Source organism: Mesoplodon bidens (assembly GCF_964165515.1).
Source record: "Mesoplodon bidens genome assembly, chromosome: 1".
NCBI lineage: Eukaryota > Metazoa > Chordata > Mammalia > Artiodactyla > Ziphiidae > Mesoplodon > Mesoplodon bidens.
The window spans coordinates 139,370,712-139,389,063 of record NC_138176.1 but is presented as its reverse complement, the minus strand read 5'-3'; the positions used below and the strand labels follow the sequence as shown (position 1 = coordinate 139,389,063).

The window sequence follows — 18,352 nt, the reverse complement described above, 5'->3', positions numbered from 1 at the left end:
CTTCATTATAGGCCGAGAGGTAGAAACCATTATGATCTCCATTTTACAGAGGGGGAAATGGAGACACAGAGAGGTCAAGTGACTTGCCCAAGATCGCACAGCTAGTGAACGGCATAGGCAGAATTCAGACTTACGTCTGTGCTACCGCAAAGCCAATGTCCACTCCATTATCCCACAGGCGGCATTCACTCAGAGAACAGTCCCAGCGGAAATTACCACCTAGCACACCTGAACTGACAGACCACGCTCAGAGCAGTTGTTCCAGAAAACCAGGTGCTTATGAGTTAACACCGGATGTCGCTTAACTCCTCCACCCGAGAGAGACAGGACCAGGTGGGGAAGAAAGCTCATGAGGGTGGTGGGCAATACTGCTTTACTACTTGGTCATAATCAACTTGTCTAGGACACAGGCCCTGGCAAGTATGGCCGTCTACAAGGGGACCATTGCTGAGCACAAGCAAAATGAGGCCAAGGGATTTTGAGATAAACTGGCCCCAGTTTTCCCGACTCCCCACCCATGCTTCAGATAACAAGTTGTGCTGTTAAATAGCTACTGGTGATAAGCTGGAAACTCTTTCGATGCTCTGGCTGAACTGATGCACACTGAAACAAAGCTACCACGGAGCCCACCCAGATGGTGAAGGGAGAACATACAAAAGCAGATGTTGCTACAAAGGCTAATAATATCACTGTGAAAGTTATGTGTGCAGAAGAAATCTTTTAAAGCACAGGGGAAAAAATGAGAATCTGACCCGATAATGCACTAATTAAACACTTTCTTCTGGGGCAACTCATACTTTCAAAAACTGGACTAAATTTCCCCCACCCCAATATTTGCCACTTATGGTAACCAAGGAGCATGAACGATTATTTAAAGCTTGATAATAACGAAAATGGGAATGGAGTTGCTTCAAGAACTCTAAAACATTGGATTAAGATAGTACATTTTAAAATACTTACATTGACCAATCCAAAGTAGTGTTCATTGATTGGAAACTGCTCTGGACCAATGTCTTTTTCCAGAGCAGAGGCATTGGTGCCCTAAAAGAGAAAAATAACAAAAGTTCTGTTGTGTGTAAAATAGACAAGAAAGCAAAATGATACTTGAGAGAGTCCACTATTGAGACCAGCATCTCCTCGGGTGGCCTGGAGTTTGGTGACGGTCACGCTGAAAGAACAGGTGTCAGAAGTAAACCGCAGATGAGGTAATGACATCAGCCTACTCCTCTCCTCATCCAACTTCATCATTCCCTCAAGCCTGTTCTAACCGGCTTCAATTCTCTTCTATTAGGAAAGGAGGTTTGGGACAGGCAAATCAGCAAATCATCACTCAGAACTTCCGAATAAAACATTCTAAGCTCAGCCAGCTGCAGTAGCTTTTATACTACTGGTGTATAGAATCGTACCACCACTTTCAAAGTCAATACCATCATCCTGATAAAGATTTATGTACCTTGCACCCACTACGTGCCAGGTACTATTCTAGGCTCTGACAACAGAAGAGTGGACAAAGACAGGCTGAAAGAAAAAGCAAGTACACTGGACAGTACATCAGAAGGTGACAAGTGCAGTGAAGAAAAACAAGGCAGGAAATGAGGGTGGGGACTCCAGGGAGTAGGGGGTGAAGGGGGGGCATGGAGGGGGAAGGAGTGGAGGGTAGATCATTGCAGCTTAAATAGGGTGGTCGGGGGGGCCTTACTGAGAAAGTGAAATGTCCAAGGAATATTGTATATAATGGAGAAATACAATTTAAAACCTAACAGTTCCCAAATGCATCAAATTGGTGAGCCATGTGTACTCAAGTTCAACACTCCAACACGATGATAATAAGTTCCTGGGTACTCCCACTATATTCCAGGAACTGCACTATTTATTCTCACAACATCCTATTAGGTAAGTACTTACTATCATAATCCCCATTTAACAGACAGGAACTTAAGGCTTCGAATGGTTAAGAACCTGCCCAAAGACCACAGGCAGTAAGTGGCAGGGCTAGGACTTGAACCCAGGAGTCAGACTTGGGAGCCCACGGTCTTAACCAAAGGCTGTGCAGAGCAATCCTATGACAAAACCATTTACTGAACCCCGCTAAGGGCCAAGGGGTCACTGACAAAAGCACACTGATTATCACTCCCCGCCCCACCGCCCACCCCGCAAGGCCTGGAGGAGTCTCCTGGGATTAGGAAAAGCGACCAAAGTTCAGTCCAATCAGGTGAGTAGTTAGGGCGTGGGTAGGACCACAGGTCCCACGTATACCCGTGGCTCTAACATCATTCTACAGCTTCTCACATCCTCAGGCTATCACAGAAGACTCACAGCCCACAGAATCTCAGAGATTTGGGAGACAGGTATTTTAAAAAGAGACTGTTCTGTTTTATAAAAACTAAATCTGCTGCTGCTACTTATTCTGGGCTCATATAACTAGAATCTCCCATCACAGAAAGAAATGGCCAAAAGCTGGGCTGAGAACCAGTTAAAATGGTCACGTGTCAACAAGCAAACATGAAATGCAGAATAACTCAATTCTAAGCAAACACAACCTCCGCAGAAACAGTACATTCCATCCCCTTATCACAATATCCTTTGTTTCCACTTGTTTTCTAGGTCCATCATACTGTTCCACCTACCTAAATTCCTTTACTCGTTATCGGAGACCTTGAGTTTAGCCCTCATCTTTGTGCACAACAGTTTCCCTATCTTTTCATGGGGGCGGGTGGGGGAGGCAGGGTTTCATTGCCTTCACACTAATGTGACTCCATATCCAGGCAGAATTTTTAAAATAATACTTATATTAAAGCAGGATTTTATGGTATAGACAAAAATCGCTGAAAGTTTTCAATAAAGCTACATCTCAATCATAAATCGATGTAAATAATGTGTATTAAATATACCCACAGCCATTTTTGAAACAACATTAAAATATATGGCTTAGAGCCCAGGAGGAATGTCAGATATGAAAGTATAGCACATGGAGACAGACCTCATTAAATCTAAAGATTCAATCCATGACTTCTGTTATTCGGGAATTCTTGGATGGAGTGCTTTTTTCTATCTTAATATTTTCCCACTGGAGAGGGAGCTGGTGGGGGGTGGCTGGCTGTGACTCAGGCTAAGTACAGTGACCCAGGGGCCGTGATTAAGAGGAATAATACCCTGGGTGGGAGGAATAATATGATAATAATTAGTATAATAATACGATAAGACCATGGAGGAAGCAGGGCAGGAGCGCCCACAGCACAGCTCGGGGGAGAAGAAAGGGAGCTGGCCGTGTCTTCAGTGAAACCTGGCCCTCCCTGCGGTCAGGTCTGCTCATCCCCTCTCACAGCCCCCGCACACACAAGGTCTAGAAGGGTCAGGAGGGGAGGTCAACCGCGCTCTGATCCCCAGCGTCGCTCCCAGACCCCTGCACCATCACCCATCTCGTCAAAACATCCACCCTCTGCAGCCCATGCCTCCCAGCGCCATACAAACCCCTTCCCTTCTCCTCGTCTCGCCTGACCCCTCCACGCCCCGACGACCTACCTTTACACCCTGTCTCCTGCCATCGTGCTGGGTGGCTTCAGGATCCACGTGGCGGCGCCTTCCCATACCCTGCTCTCTCAGCAACTCACGCCCTCTTTTCCAGCTGTCTTTTATTTCACTCCACTCCAGCTACCCACTCCCAAAGACGCACCCTGGACCTGGTCGCCACCCCAAAACCCAGCCAGGCTGGACTCTGTGTGCAGGCTCATCCCATCAGAGCCACTCGTACACCCGCCAGGACCCCGTAGCTCCTCTCCTTTCTCATTCAGCTTAGAGTCCATGGATCATGATGTCAGTGGCTCTTATAAACACCCCTTACCTTATGCTTTGCTCATACCACCTGGCAAAAAACCCACCCAATGGGCACCAAAGTATTCACCTTCTCTGAACATACGCCCAGACAGATGTGCAGCGCTAGGGGGGAGAAGTCGCACCTCAGGCTGATTGCATTCGCTCAAACTCACCAAATTCAAGCGGCCTACGTCCCCACACTCAAAGAGCCTTTCTCTGAGGCACTCATTCTCCACGCCACAGTGACCTTTTCCAAACTTCCCCAAGCGCCTCAAAACTATATACCTCTCTGCCCCTCTCACTGGCTTCCCACTCAACAGGAAAAAGAAGAAAAAGAAAAAGATGAAACCAGCAGAGAGGAACTCTCTTAAGTTCACACTCTCAAACCTTCAAACCTATGCGCCTACCTCTCTCAATGATGGAGACCTCGCTCTCGTGCAGGTCAATTGCTCCTGCACTATTAGATCCCGCCCGGCGGAATTTAACATGCCTCCGTGTCTCTCATGTTAAAAATACACATACACGTCTTCTTCCCACCTCTCCCAGTCCCCACCCTCTTTCTCACCTCCCCTTCATAGCTGAACTTCTTTAAACAATTGTCTATTCTGACACATTTACAAATGAATCAGATGATTTCTAAAATTTACTTCAAATGATCCAGTGGGGAGAAGTGGGAGGTGCGCGTGCGGGGCTTATTATACTATTCCATTTATACTTTTACATAGATGTTTACAGGCAGAGTAATGGTCTCCCAAAGATGCCCAGGGCTTCATCCCCAGAACCTGTGATGACGTCACCTTACATGGCAAAGGTAAACTTCAATTGTAGAAGGGCTTAATTTGCTAATCAGGACTTAGTTTGACCTTAAAATAGGGGGACTGCCCTGGATTATCCAGTTGGGCCCAACGTAATCACAAGCATCCTTAAAAGTGGAAGACAGAGCAGAACAACAGACCAGACCGCTTTGATGTGTGAAGGACTCAACTTGCCTTCGCTGACTCTGTAGGCAGAGGAAGGGGCCAGGAGCCAAGGAACCAGGCAGCCTCTAGAAGCTTAAAAGGCGAAAAAACAAACAAACAAACAAAAAACCAGTTTCCGCTAGGGCCTCCAGGAAGAACACAGCCGCACACTGCCTTCATTTTAGCCCGGTGCGGGGGCGCCTAGTTCAGACTTGTGACCTCCAGGCTATAAGGTAATATACTTGTGCTGTCTAAGCTGCTAAGTTCACAGTACCTTGTTACAGCAGCAATAGAAACTAATACAATACGTCTGAAGTTTTCCATAATACTCCCTAAGACCTGTCTCTATTTCCTCACCTCCCCATCTCTCCACAAAATAACCCCTTCTGGATTCTACCCCTGATGAGCTCCACACATGGTCAACTCAGGAAGACACATTTAGCTGTTGGTTCTCTCCAGGTGCTGTCTAAGGCCCCTCTTCCCTCCCTCCATGCCTCTTTCTGTAGGGTCCAGGCAATAACCAGGCTTCAATCAGCAGCTACGTGCCAACCATTTCCAACGCTTCACCTTCATCCCAGAAAGCTCACTTCTGGGCTCATTCAGGCGGGGTGAAGACACAGTTCCACTTGCTTGTCTCACAGGCCCTCAAAATCACTCTACCCCAAAACTAGAGCTTTCACTTCTCCTTCCACTCAAATCCAGTCTCTTCCTGTTTCCCCACTTGCCCATGACGATGCCACCTTCCTCCTGGCTCCTGCTAGAAACCTGAGGGCCACGCCTAACGTCCTTCTCCACACTCGACACTCATCCACCACAGCATACTACTGACCGATTCACTCTCCTTAAATCTCTCAAATCCCTTCGCTTCTCTTGAACCTCCGGCCACCAGTGAGACCAGGCCACCAGCATCTCTCATCTGAATTACAACAGCCTCCTAAATGGCCTCCGACACCCACCTTGCTCACCTCTAACCCCACCATCAACATGGCAACAAAACTGCTCTTTCTAAATACAAATCTGCTTTAAAACGCTCCAGTGACTTCCACTGCTGTCTCCAACGTCACCTCCTGCCACCCATTCTCTCATACACTTGGCCTACTAGGATGGCCTTTGTTCTGGTCCCCAAATCCCTCAAGTTCCCTCCCATCCATCACCTGAATGCTCTTCCCCTGCTTCTTCACCTGGCTGTACCCTATCATCCTTCTCCGGGAATTCTTTACTGGCCACCCCTAGATTCAGGTAGTCTCTGTAATGGACAGAATAATGGCCCCTCAAAGATGTCCACACCCTAATCCCTGGAACCTGTGAATATGTTAACTTATGTGGCAAAAGGGACTCTGCAGGTATGATTGATTTAACAATCTTGAGATGGGGGGGTGTGTGCAGTTATCCTGGATAACCTCAATGGGCCCAGTGTCATCAAGGGTCCTCATGAGAAAGAGGCAGGAGTATCAGAGTCAGCGAGGAGACGTGACGACAGAAGCACAGTTCACAGAGAGACCGGAAGATGCTACACTGCCGGCCTTGACGATGGAAGGGGCCCAGAGCCAAGGAGTGCAGGCAGGGCCTAGAAAATGGAAAAGGCTCTCCTAGAGCCTCCAGAAGCTGTGCAGCCCTGCCGACGCCTTGATTTTAGGAGTTCTGACCTCCAGAGCTCGAAGAGAATAAATTCCTGTCATTTTAAGCTGCTAAGTCCATGGTCCTATTTTACAGCAGCAACAGGAGACTAACACACCCCTCCCCCAACAACCTCCACTCTCCACTCATAGCATACTGTCTCCCTTACAGTTTTTACTCCAATTCTTATTTATGTAATTATTAATATCTGTCCTACCCCCTCAACTACATGTCTCACGGAGCAATGACTTATGTCTGACCTGCTTAATACTGCACTCTCAGTGGCTGGCACAGATTAGGCCCAGGCCTGCTGGGTGGGTGGGTGGATGGATGGATGAGTGGATGGTTGGTTGGATGGATGGATGCATGCGTGCATAGATGGGGATGGTTAGGGCTGTGCAAGTTGCTTCCATGTCCATGATCATTTGGACACAGGTGTGTGAGCTCTCCCGATCTACTGTTCAGTCAGGCCTACATGGTGCCCCCTTCCATTTCCCCATTCTCCCGTCTCTTTTATAAATATACACCCTGGGAATTCCTTCCCATGGATACAGAATGCCACTGATACTGACATCTGGAACCAACCTCTTGCTTCACATGCTAGCATCTTCCACTGGTAACATGAATTTTTGTGCATCTTTAACAGATTTTGGAGTTCTCTACGTTAAATGTAAATCTCTGTATGATAAAAGGACACACACATGATGGGGAATGTTTCATGACAGATGGTGGGAGCTTAAAGATCAACTAGACAGTATAAATCGAAATTTTAAATGAGCACATCCTTCAACCCTGCAATTCTTCTTTAAGCAATTTGTTCCACATCTAAACTCACACAGGTAGAAAAGATACAGAGACTATAGCAAGGACCAAAATAATCCGGGCCTGGCTTAAACAAGATGGAAGTTTAGTTCAAGAGGAAGCAGCGCAGGCCTGACACGGCAGCTCTGCAGGGCCGGGGACTCAGGCTCCTTTTATCTTGTTGCTCTGTCATCCTCAAGAATGCATCTTGGGAACCAACATGGTCACTCCAGCCCCTATCATCAAACAACCTCCGCCAGGGGGAAGCAGACAAGACGGGGAGAGACTGTGCCTTCTCTTCCAAGAATGTTCCTGGAAGTCACATACATCACTTTTGCTCATGATCCTGATGGCCAGAGTCTCACCCAGCCACACGGCCACACCTAGCTGCCAGGGGAGCCTGGCAAATGGGCTCTATAGCCAGCCAAAATTAGAGGTGGAAAAAGGATACTGAAGGAACGATCAGCAGGCAACACCTCCCCCGGCAAGGTTTGCAAGAGGAAAAAGTTAGAAATAACTGGTTAAATAATTACAATAGTAAATAGGATGGAATACCATGTAGCTACTTAAAAAAGTAAAGCTACTCTATAGGTATGGCTATGAAATTTTGTCCAAGATACAGCAATAAGTATCAATAAAAACGTGTGAGAGAGTAAGTGTGTGTGTACAGGACAATTACTGGAAATGTCCTCCTTTCAAGCAGCAGACACTGAGCCCTCTTCGTGTCCAGCATGACTCTACTTCTGAGGGACACAAAGGGACAGAACGGCTCGGGCCTGCCTTCAACACCTGCATTCTAATGGAAATTCCAGAACGAATACTTGAGAAATTATTAACACTTGTCACCAGTGTCTAGTAGTGGGGCTGGCAGATGACAAGGCCACCGGGGGCTTTTTGTTTTCTCAACTGTTCAAATTTTTTACCATGAGCATGTATTATTTTTGTCATAAAAAATGTAAAAGAAAGTTAGCAAACTAATAGTCCTGCAGACCAGTTATCTAAGGCCCACAGCACACAACTCAGAGCTTTATTTGGCCATTTTTGCCCCCGGTATGAATTTGCTTTCCCCTCTCTTGGCCTTAGTTTCCTGGCTGAGAGGTGGGATATTCAGCCTGCCTATGGCTCAGGTGGCAGAGAGAATCAAACAAAACGGGGAACATTATCAGCACTATGTAAACTGCAAGGTGTGCTGCAAACCCAAGAGCCTGCAGTTCTACTGCGGGCACCGAGCACAGTGACACATAAGGCAAACGGAAGGCACTGAGAATAACTGACCAAATGCTGAACAAAAAACTAATCTATAGCAGTAAATCACGGGGTCTGGAGGTATAAGAAACACAGTTCTCAGTTTCATCAGTAAAACATTTGGTAACCTTTGAAAACAATGCACCACACTTTATAAAAAATAGAATCTGGGCTGGGACAAGTTCCAACAAGAAGAATGTAATAGCTAGCTCTTCACAGCACTTCTGAAAGCAACTGTGTGACTGCCAAGGGGTGGTACAAAAACACAAAACCAACGATAACAACAACTTGGGAAGGATGAATCATAAATGTATAAGACGGGTATAGAAAGGCATTTCTTTTAAAGCAATTTTAAAAGCAGTTTATAGGAAAACATGTTAGAATGTCTTCCTTTGGGGGAGGGGCGAAGAAGACAGATTTTTGCCCAGGAGGATATAATCAGAATGATGGCACTGCTAGGTCTATAAACACCAATGAGAATATCACCTCACACCGGTGATACTACAAACAATAAATGCTGGAGAGGGTGTGGAGGAAAGGGAACCCTCTTGTACTATTGCTGGGAATGTAAACTGATACAGCCACTATGGAGAACAGTATGGAGGTTCCTTAAAAAAACTAAAAATAGAACTACCATATGACCCATGAATCCCTCTATTGGGCATATAAGCAGAGAAAACCATAATTCAGAAAGAGTCATATACCACAGTGTTCACTGCAGCACTATTTACAATAGCACTATTTATTTCCAAAAATGGAAGCAACCTAAGTGTCCATTGACAGAAGAATGGATAAAGAAGATGTGGCACATATATACAATGGAATATTACTCAGCCATAAAAAGAAATGAAATTGAGTTATTTGTAGTGAGGTGTATGGACCTAGAGTCTGTCATACAGAGTGAAGGAAGTCAGAAAGAAAAAAACAAATACCGTATGCTAACACATATATATGGAATCTAAAAAAAAAAAAAAGGTTCTAATGAACCTAGGGGTAGGACAGGAATAAAGACGCAGATGTAGAGAATGGACTTGAGGACACGGGGAGGGGGAAGGGTAAGCTGGGACGAAGTGAGAGAGTAGCAATGACAGATATACACTACCAAATGTAAAATAGATAGCTAGTGGGAAGCAGCTGCATCGCACAGGGAGATCAGCTTGGTGCTTTGTGACCACCTAGAGGGGTGGGATAGGGAGGGTGGGAGGGAGACGCAAGAGGGGGAGATATGGGGATATATGTATATGTATAGCTGATTCACTTTGTTATACAGCAGAAACTAACACAACACTGTAAAGCAATTATACTCCAATAAAGATGTTAAAAAAAAAAAAGAAAACCAATGAGAACATTGTATAATATGCAGGAGGCTAAACCAAAAACAGAGACCAGGAAGGGGTCTTGGAGATCAGCTCCATTCCACAGATGAAAAAAACCAAGGCCCAGAAACATAAACCTCCTCCCCCAATTCTGCATCCTAAGGCAGGCAGGATCTCTTTCAAGTCTGTACAAAGTGGAGAAAGGCCTGAAATAACATGTAAGGATTTCTAAGTACACAGAGAAAAAGTCACTGGTTATAAACCATGAATTAAAATATACGACAGGAGAGGTGAATATTGTTGCTAAAACTACATTTTTAAGTCTATATTCAAAAAAGGCTAGTTTACTTATCAAGTACGTTTTCAAAGTACAAAAGTACATAGAGGACTAATTCTCAGAAGCACTAGTATTCCCAGACTCTGATGACAAAAGGTCATTCCTAGAGCCTTAAGGAGAAAGTGAAGCAAAAATGAAGTGACGCAGCTCAAGATTTCAGGATGAGTCAGGAGCCACTTGCCAGAATTCAAGGATGGTTAAGGAGGAATTATAGTCACTGGCTTCCACATAATTAGTAATAGTAATAATAGACATCACAGAAATAACACTGACTGTGTCCAGTCACTGCTCTGAGGACTTGATGTATATTTTACTCATTTTAATCCTCACAATAATGCTGTGAGGTGGATGTCATTATTGTCTTCATTTTAAAGATAGGAAAACTGAGGCACAGAGAGGGTAAGTAACTTTATCCAAGTTCACACAGCTAATAAGTACGGGAACTAGGTTTGAATTCACACCATCTGACTCCAGAGTGTATGCTCCCAAGCACTACACAATATTGACTCTCAAGGTGGCAGGGTCCCCTCAGAGTCCCAGAATTGCAGGAATGAAAAACCGAGGAAATAGAAGGGGTCACAGAGTTATACAGGTAAACCCCTACCTCTGAGGCACCATTCAAAATATTCTAGAATGAGGAGCACAGGTGTCCTTCTCTGTAAAATCACCACAGAACACTGCAACCTATTTAAAGAGAATATAAAATTGAGGTTGAAAATCAGGAGAAACTTGAGATGTAGTCAAGAGGAAATAGATTTTTTTTTCAAAATGGTTTCAGGCTGTGGATTTTTATCTAGCCAAATAGGAAAAGAAAATAATATTGTTTAAAATAGGAAAAAGTGAAAACAAGATCAAAAAGCAGAAATGAGTTCTAAGAAGTAAACCATTTGACACTTAATACTAGAAAAACGGGCACTCTCACTTCCCTAACTTCTAAATTTTTGGAAAATGTGTTAATATATTAATACAGCTCATCTCTCAGTGTTGGGATTATTTGGGAGGGGTGAGTGGGGAGAAGTAGTATGAATTATATATCAGGGAAAAAACTGCCATTATTTTCTTATCCAAAGAAACTGGCAAAGCATCTGTTGTGTCTCTACAGAGACAGAAATGCAGATTGCAATTCTGAGCCTCTTGGCTCAGAACTAGTGTGGCCAGTTCTCTGGCCCCTCAGAGCCGTCCCCTCTTTCCCCTCATCTCCTACTCAGCATTTGCCTTCAATGTCACTTCTTCACAGCTACCTTCCATGACCCTTCCCTCTCTCAGAATCCTGTGTGTCTCTTCATACAACTAATCACAATTTGTAATAACTTACTTATTTGTGACTATTTAACACCAGTCTTCCCACTGGACCACAGGTTGGCAAATGACAGTCCATGGGCCAAATGTGGCCCACCAACTGTTTTTGTAAATAAAGTTTTATTGGAACACAGCTGCGATCACTCATTTACTTATGGTAGCTACTTTCACAGTACGACAGCAGAGTTGAAGAGCTGCGACAGAGATATCATGGCTCACAAAGCCTAAAATATTTACCATTGAGCCCTTTACCAACAAGTTTGTCAACCCCTACACTAGACCATAAAGTCTATGAGGACAGGGTTGTGACTGACTGGTCTCCTAGGATCACGCAGAACATCTGGCATACAAAAGCACTTACTAAATTTGCTGACTAAATAAACTTGGTAAACAGGGTAAGCAGTATGTACCGCTTGTTGTTCAGAGAACCTCACGTCTCTGTATTCATCGACTCCACTGTCCGCCAACCAAGGCAGTCCCACTTACTGTCCCCATGCCACTCATGCAAGAACAGAGGGAACCTGCCCGGGCTCACTCAGCCAGTAGAGGCAGCGCCAGGACTCAACCCCAGGCCACTCTGGTCCAGAGCCTGAGCTCCTGACCACAAGTCAGAGAAGATGGTCTTCTCATTCATACTTTTAGTAATTCCTTAGCTGCAGACATAGAGACTGGGCAGAGGGCCACTGCTTCTGAGAGTGTCCTCTTTGGCTGCTGGCCATCACACATCACCTATCCATGGGTGGGCAATACCCAGAGGGGCTATGGATGCCGCCCATCCTGCTCAGAGAGCACACACATCACCTGGTCCCATCGAGCAACACTGACACTCTCCCTCCAGATAAGTCACACACTCAGACTCACTATCCCCATTTCATAAGTGAGGGAAATGAAGTTAATGGAGGTTAAGTAACTGGCCAAGGTCAAGTGTTAGTATGAGGCAGAGGTCAGCTGTGAACCCTCAATCTTAAGACCATCACGACTCCAACTCCTGGCTCAACAGTGCTCCTCTGCCCTGCTCCAGGCTTCCGCAGGAAGGCAGTTAAAGGGCATTTTCATTCTGCACCAGGATAGCACGTCATTTCCATGCCTTATACGATACTGGGGAGAGAGAAACAACTCTGCAAAAAACCTCAACGTGACTTCACTTAATGATGTAACGCAGAAGCAATAATGTCTGCAACTGAAGAAAGATGACCCTGGGATACATAATGATCCCAAGTCATCATAGGAAGGACAGTAAACAGCAGCTAGAGCCTCTGGCTTGTAAAACAACTCTCTTTGTGGCTAGACACAGCTTAACAAAGTCCTCAGGCAGAGATGACATTTCAACTCAAAAGGAGAGGGGCTTCCCTGGTGGCGCAGTGGCTGAGAGTCCGCCTGCCGATGCAGGGGACACGGGTTCGTGCCCCGATCCGGGAAGATCCCACATGCCGCGGAGCGGCTGGGCCCGTGAGCCAAGGCCGCTAAGCCTGTCCGGAGCCTGTGCTCCGCAATGGGAGAGGACACAACAGTGAGAGGCCCGCATACCGTAAAAAAAAAAAAAAAAAAAAAAAAAAAAGGAGAACAAAGAGCTGGGTCTGTCTTCTAGCAGAAGGTGGAGGAAGAAGTATTTACCCAGTCCCTGAATTCAGTGACCTGGAACCAAGAACCTCACTCCCAACCCAGTGTTCTGCAAAGGCACCAAGCTGCCTCCTCGAACATGAGGTCTCTTAAGCTCCTACTTTACCCAAAGGTACCCTTCTCATCATTTCCCTGAAAGGCAGCATTGGTGTCACAGGATCCTGGCAAAGCCCCAGGTCAAAGAGGCCAAGTCCTCAAATTTAACTAATAGGGTGATTTCAAGTACTTCTCTCATCCCCCTCTCTAGTTCGAGCTCAAGGTCTTCATCAGTGAAAAACCAGGACAGCAGTGTCCCCACCTCACAGTGTGGAATCCCTGCCCGTGCATCGGTACTGCACTACCAGAGATATTTTAGTCTGATGTACTGAAACCACCCTGTAATGTATTGATTATGAAACATAAAATATAAAATTCGGTGCTCTCTTCTCCCCTCCCCAGAGAGGATGGCAAGGGGAGAAAAGAGACGTAGCAGGTCTTCACAGCGGTACTGCTCAAAGCGTTATTGCTCTGCCCGGGAGCAAAGTTCAGAAACGGAAAACATGTACAATGAATGGACCGGGTAAGTTTGCACCTGTAGAGTTTAGTAATATAACAACTGGACTTGGTGTTTTAAGCATCTTTGAGGTTTCTATTCCATTTTGCAATTAATGTTTTATTGTATTTTACGAAAGTATCATTCTGTGACAGGTTGAAAATAAAACTGGTCCTTCCCTACAGACTGAAAATAATTGCCAACAGCAAAACAGTTAAATGAAATTGAGCTTGTTTTCTGAAATGTGTGAATAGCTGCTCAAGCTCACTCCTAATATGAGAAATGCAAACTAAAAATATACCAAGACACCATTTTTTCCCCCACTGGCAAAGATAAAAAAGCTTTTGGATAGCATCCGACTTTGGCAAGGCTGTGGGCTACGAGAGTCACGCATATTGATAGTGGAGGGCAATTTGGCAGTTACAAATGCATCAAAGTTACAAATGCAGATCCATTTCTAGGAAGTCAGCTGACAAGATACACCCCAAAGTATGCAAAATGATGTAGGGACAAAGTTGTTCCCTGCAGCCTTGTTTGTAAAATACCAAAGACTGGAACACTACCTTCAAGCCCATCAGCTGGGGGCTAGTTAAGTGAATTCAATATGTTCAGGCAACTGAATACTCTGCAGCCATAAAAAAAGAATGAGGATGCTCTTTACTTACTAACACAGACCCAACTCCAAGATACAAAAACAAAGGGCAGATCAAGACTGTTCAGTACATGCTACAAGCACTTTTGTGTTTTTAAAAACTAGGAGAGAAATATAAACATTCTTGCTTGGGTATGCATAAGATACCTCTGAATAGAAGCGGAAGAAACAGCAAATACTGCTGGATGCCAGAGACAAGAATTGGATGGTGGGTATAATTGCAACATACATCCTTTTGTACAATCTAAAATTTCTACCATGTAACTCATATTAACCTTTTCAAAAACTTTCTTTAAAAATTATTTTAAAAAAGGAAGAAACTGAGCTTAGTCGCCTCACGTGTTTTTGTTAGGAATACCTAACTGTACACCAGATAACACAAGAGGGTATGTTTATGCTTACCAGATGACTGAAAATTGTTTACTACATGATGTGCCCTCGTTACTAGGAAAGGAAAAACACAGTATCCTGACTGGTGATTACAGAAGCTTTGCCACACACCCTCAGTCCTGCATCTTCCAACAACATCTCAGTCGGAAATCACAGCTTCTTCCTCCTTTTGTCCGCTCCACGCACTTCCCCTCCCCGGGCTTGTCTCAGATTGGAAGCCACAGTGAGCTTATAACATGCTATAGCTCATCTTCTCAGCACTGCTCACCAGGAGCAATGGCTCTCATACAGACCCAGAGACCTAAACTCACCTGCCCAATGCCACAAAAGTGACAAAGTGGCAGGATCAAGATTGGAACCCGGGACCTCGGGTCCCAAGATCAGGGCTCTTTCCACTACAGCCTTTGGACTCCTTTGCTAGTGGGAAGGAGGGGGCTCTAGAAGAAAACTGCAATTAAATGGCCAGGCACTGGGCTAAGCACTAGACACAAATGATTCCACTTACGCCCCACAATGCCCCAGGGAGGGAAGTTCTCTCATCACCCACATGCCATGGATGAGAAGCAGAGTCTCTGAGAGGGTGGATGATGGCCAGCTCTCACACCCGACCAACCGGATCCCATCCACACGCTGACCTGCCTCGGGAGGAAGCTCGCCAGCCTGCAATCCGCAAACCGTTTAACAGGGCTCCTCCAAGAGCCAGTTAGGTGAGCCACCATAAAGAACCTCTTATCTGAGCCACTGTCTCCCGGTACAGACCATGAATGCCCAAGGGAGGGGAGATAATCTTAGGTGGCACGAATATGAACATTTTTAACTTCAGCAACTACGCTTTTGATATGTATTTAAAAAGCACATAACCAGCACATCAAACCCGTTACTTCACAGATGTCATAGCACAGAATGAGGCCAAATTAAAAGAAGCTGAACAGATTTAAGGACAACTACTAAATAAATAAGTTCAGGTGGTTCTGAGATATAATGAAAACCGTGAAGGACAACAAACTGACACTTGAGAATCACGGGTCTAAGGAAGTGGATCCAGTCCATGGCTTTTCTCTAGAGGAAGAGAAGCTTGGGAATACCCCAGCACACAATACACAAGCGTTCTAAATGTCACTTTATTTGTATTTATTTCATTTTCATCCGCCCTCCACTCTCCACACCAGCCAGCCTCTCTCAGATGGATGAGGCAGGATGCCAGTTACCAAAGCATCCTGAACACTTGTATCTAAATGACAGTGTCCTGTGGTGGCTTAACCTTGGGTTGACCACAGGCCTAGTTTGCCCTGAATAGCTCTGATTACACCTATAGATCAATTAGTATCAAATAATTAGTTTGAGCATGCCCCCTCTCACTTTAAGTGTCTGACCTGGGGAAGAAATTGGAGAGCTGACTGGGAGAGATGTGACCTCATTCTAGCCCTTCACACTCAAGAAACAGTGAGAAGGGAACCCCACTTCCTCAGCACCCGCAGTCAGAACCACAGCATCTGATGGATTTTGCCTCTGCTCTTGCCCAACCTCCTTCCCCAATCCTATTTTTCCCAAAATGCCCACTAAATGTAGATGGCAGGTCAAAATGAAAGGATCCCATTGGCTCTTGCAATACCAACAGCTCTGTGCTTTGAACAAACTGAAGGAAAATGTTCATTCGCTAAAAGAGAATTATGAAAAAGTAATACACGTGAGGGCATCACAGCTCACAAAACACTTCCGCAGGCAAGATATCCTTTGATTCTCCAAAAAAAAAGCCATGAGGAGGGTATTTCATCATGCCATTTTGTGTTGTAAAGAGATGGGGAAACAGGCCTTGAGATTTACCAAGCAGGATTTTTTTTTTTTTTTTTTTTTTTTTTTGCGGTACGCGGGGCTCTCACTGTTGTGGCCTCTTCTGTTGCAGAGCACAGGCTCCGGATGCGCAGGCTCAGCGGCCATGGCTCACGGGCCCAGCTGCTCCACGGCATGTGGGATCTTCCCGGACCGGGGCATGAACCCGTGTCCCCTGCATCGGCAGGCGGACTCTCAACCACTGTGCCACCAGGGAAGCCCCACCAAGCAGGATTTTAAACCCCAAACTGCTCCACTTTAGAGCTGTATGGAAAAAAGAAATTGTTTTCCTTTTCTCCCTAGGGTCTTAAGTGTGCTCCCCAAACCAGGAGCATCTGGTCACGAGAGAGGATGCTAGAAAGGCAAAATCTCAGCCCCACTCCTAACCTAGTGAATCAGAATCTGCATTTTAACGAGATCCCCAGGTAACTCCTGCAGACAAGACAATTTGAGAAATCCCTGGCAGTCCAATAGTTATGATAGTTATGACTCCGTGCTTCCACTGCAGGGGGCACGGGTTTGATCCCTGGCCAGGGAACTAAGATCCCGCATGCTGCACGGCATGACAGGGAAAAAAAAAAAAAAAGACAATTTGAGGAGCACTGCTTTACTGCAAGGCAATCCTTCCATTCTCTCATGCTGCATCTCTTCCTTCATTTATCCAATAATTATTTACTGTGAATCTACCACACTGTGATGAATGCTGAGAAATCCCCAGTGAATAAGATAAACATAGCTCCTGCCCTCGTGGGGTTGCCAGTCTAACATAGTGGTTTTTTTTTCAACCTTGGGTGCTGATCAGAATCAAGGGTGGCACTTAAGGAAAAAATGAGGGTGCCTAAAACCCACTCCAGACCTACCTACACCTCCATACAGTCAGAAATTGAGACTGAAGCCCTAGATGCTCCTTATCAGACAAGCTCCAATTCATGCAACTACGGTGGAGAACGATTTGACAATACCTAGGGAAGCTGCGGGCGAGCATATCCTAAGAGCAGCATTTCCACTTCCGGGACTATATCTTGGAGAAATGGAGGCATGTGTGCAAAGAAGATAGGAACAAGAACATTCACTGCAGCACTGTTTCCAGACAGAATATTCTGGAAACTATCCAACTGTCCCTAAATAAGGGAATGAATAAGTAAACCATGGTGAAGCCAAAAAATACTGTTAAAGAGCCCTTAGAATGAATAAACAGAAAATAAATAGATGTATGTGTGTCAACATATTCTCGAATAGAATTGTTGAGTGAAAAAAGATAGTCACAAAGGCTATACAGTTTTACACATACAGATATACTGCTTATGGATTCATAAATAGAAGTATAAAGACATGCATGGTAAACACATACCATCTTCAGGAAAATGGTCAGTTCTAGGAGGAGGGGATAGGAAAGAGATAGGGGTGGTTAGTGGTTTTTTTAAGGTAGCATATCTAAAAAATGATCTTAACCAAATATGATTAAATATAAGTCTGTTAAATCTGAAGGGTTGGCATTTGAGTATATAACATATATTAAATTACATTCTTTTTTTCCATGCTTTTTTGGGTGCTAATGTTTTGTGATTTAACTTCTTTAAAATTACTTTCAAAAGCTTCACAGGGGATGTGATGTATAACCAGGGTTGGGAATCCCTGTTACAGGAACATAAAGCAATAAAACTCTACTATTTAATATCAGGAAATACATCTACAGAATGGCAATGATCTATAGCTCTTGAAGTTAAATTACTACCTTAAATAATTTTATATAGACTTAAAAAAACCTTTCACATGGCAGATAATTTCTATAGGCTATATATTTTTTTTAGGAGGCCAAGGTTATTACCCAAGGAAAGCAACATTTCTCAAACTGTGATCCTTAGCTCACCTGCCACAGAAGGAAGAGGGAGTGAGAAGAGGAGGGAATATTTATTAAAATGCAGATTCCAGGTTTCCTAC

The 18,352-nt window shown here is 44.8% G+C and overlaps 1 protein-coding gene across 1 annotated transcript in view; it reads right to left on the bottom strand.

The window, feature by feature from the left end:
* The window catches only part of USP46 (ubiquitin specific peptidase 46), a 61,354-nt gene that overhangs the window by 34,717 nt on the left and 8,285 nt on the right, over window positions 1–18,352 (bottom strand). The window contains exon 2 of the mRNA XM_081252516.1: window positions 961–1,041. Coding sequence (XP_081108642.1) covers window positions 961–1,041 — 81 coding nt within the window. The remainder of the gene's footprint in view (window positions 1–960; window positions 1,042–18,352) is intronic.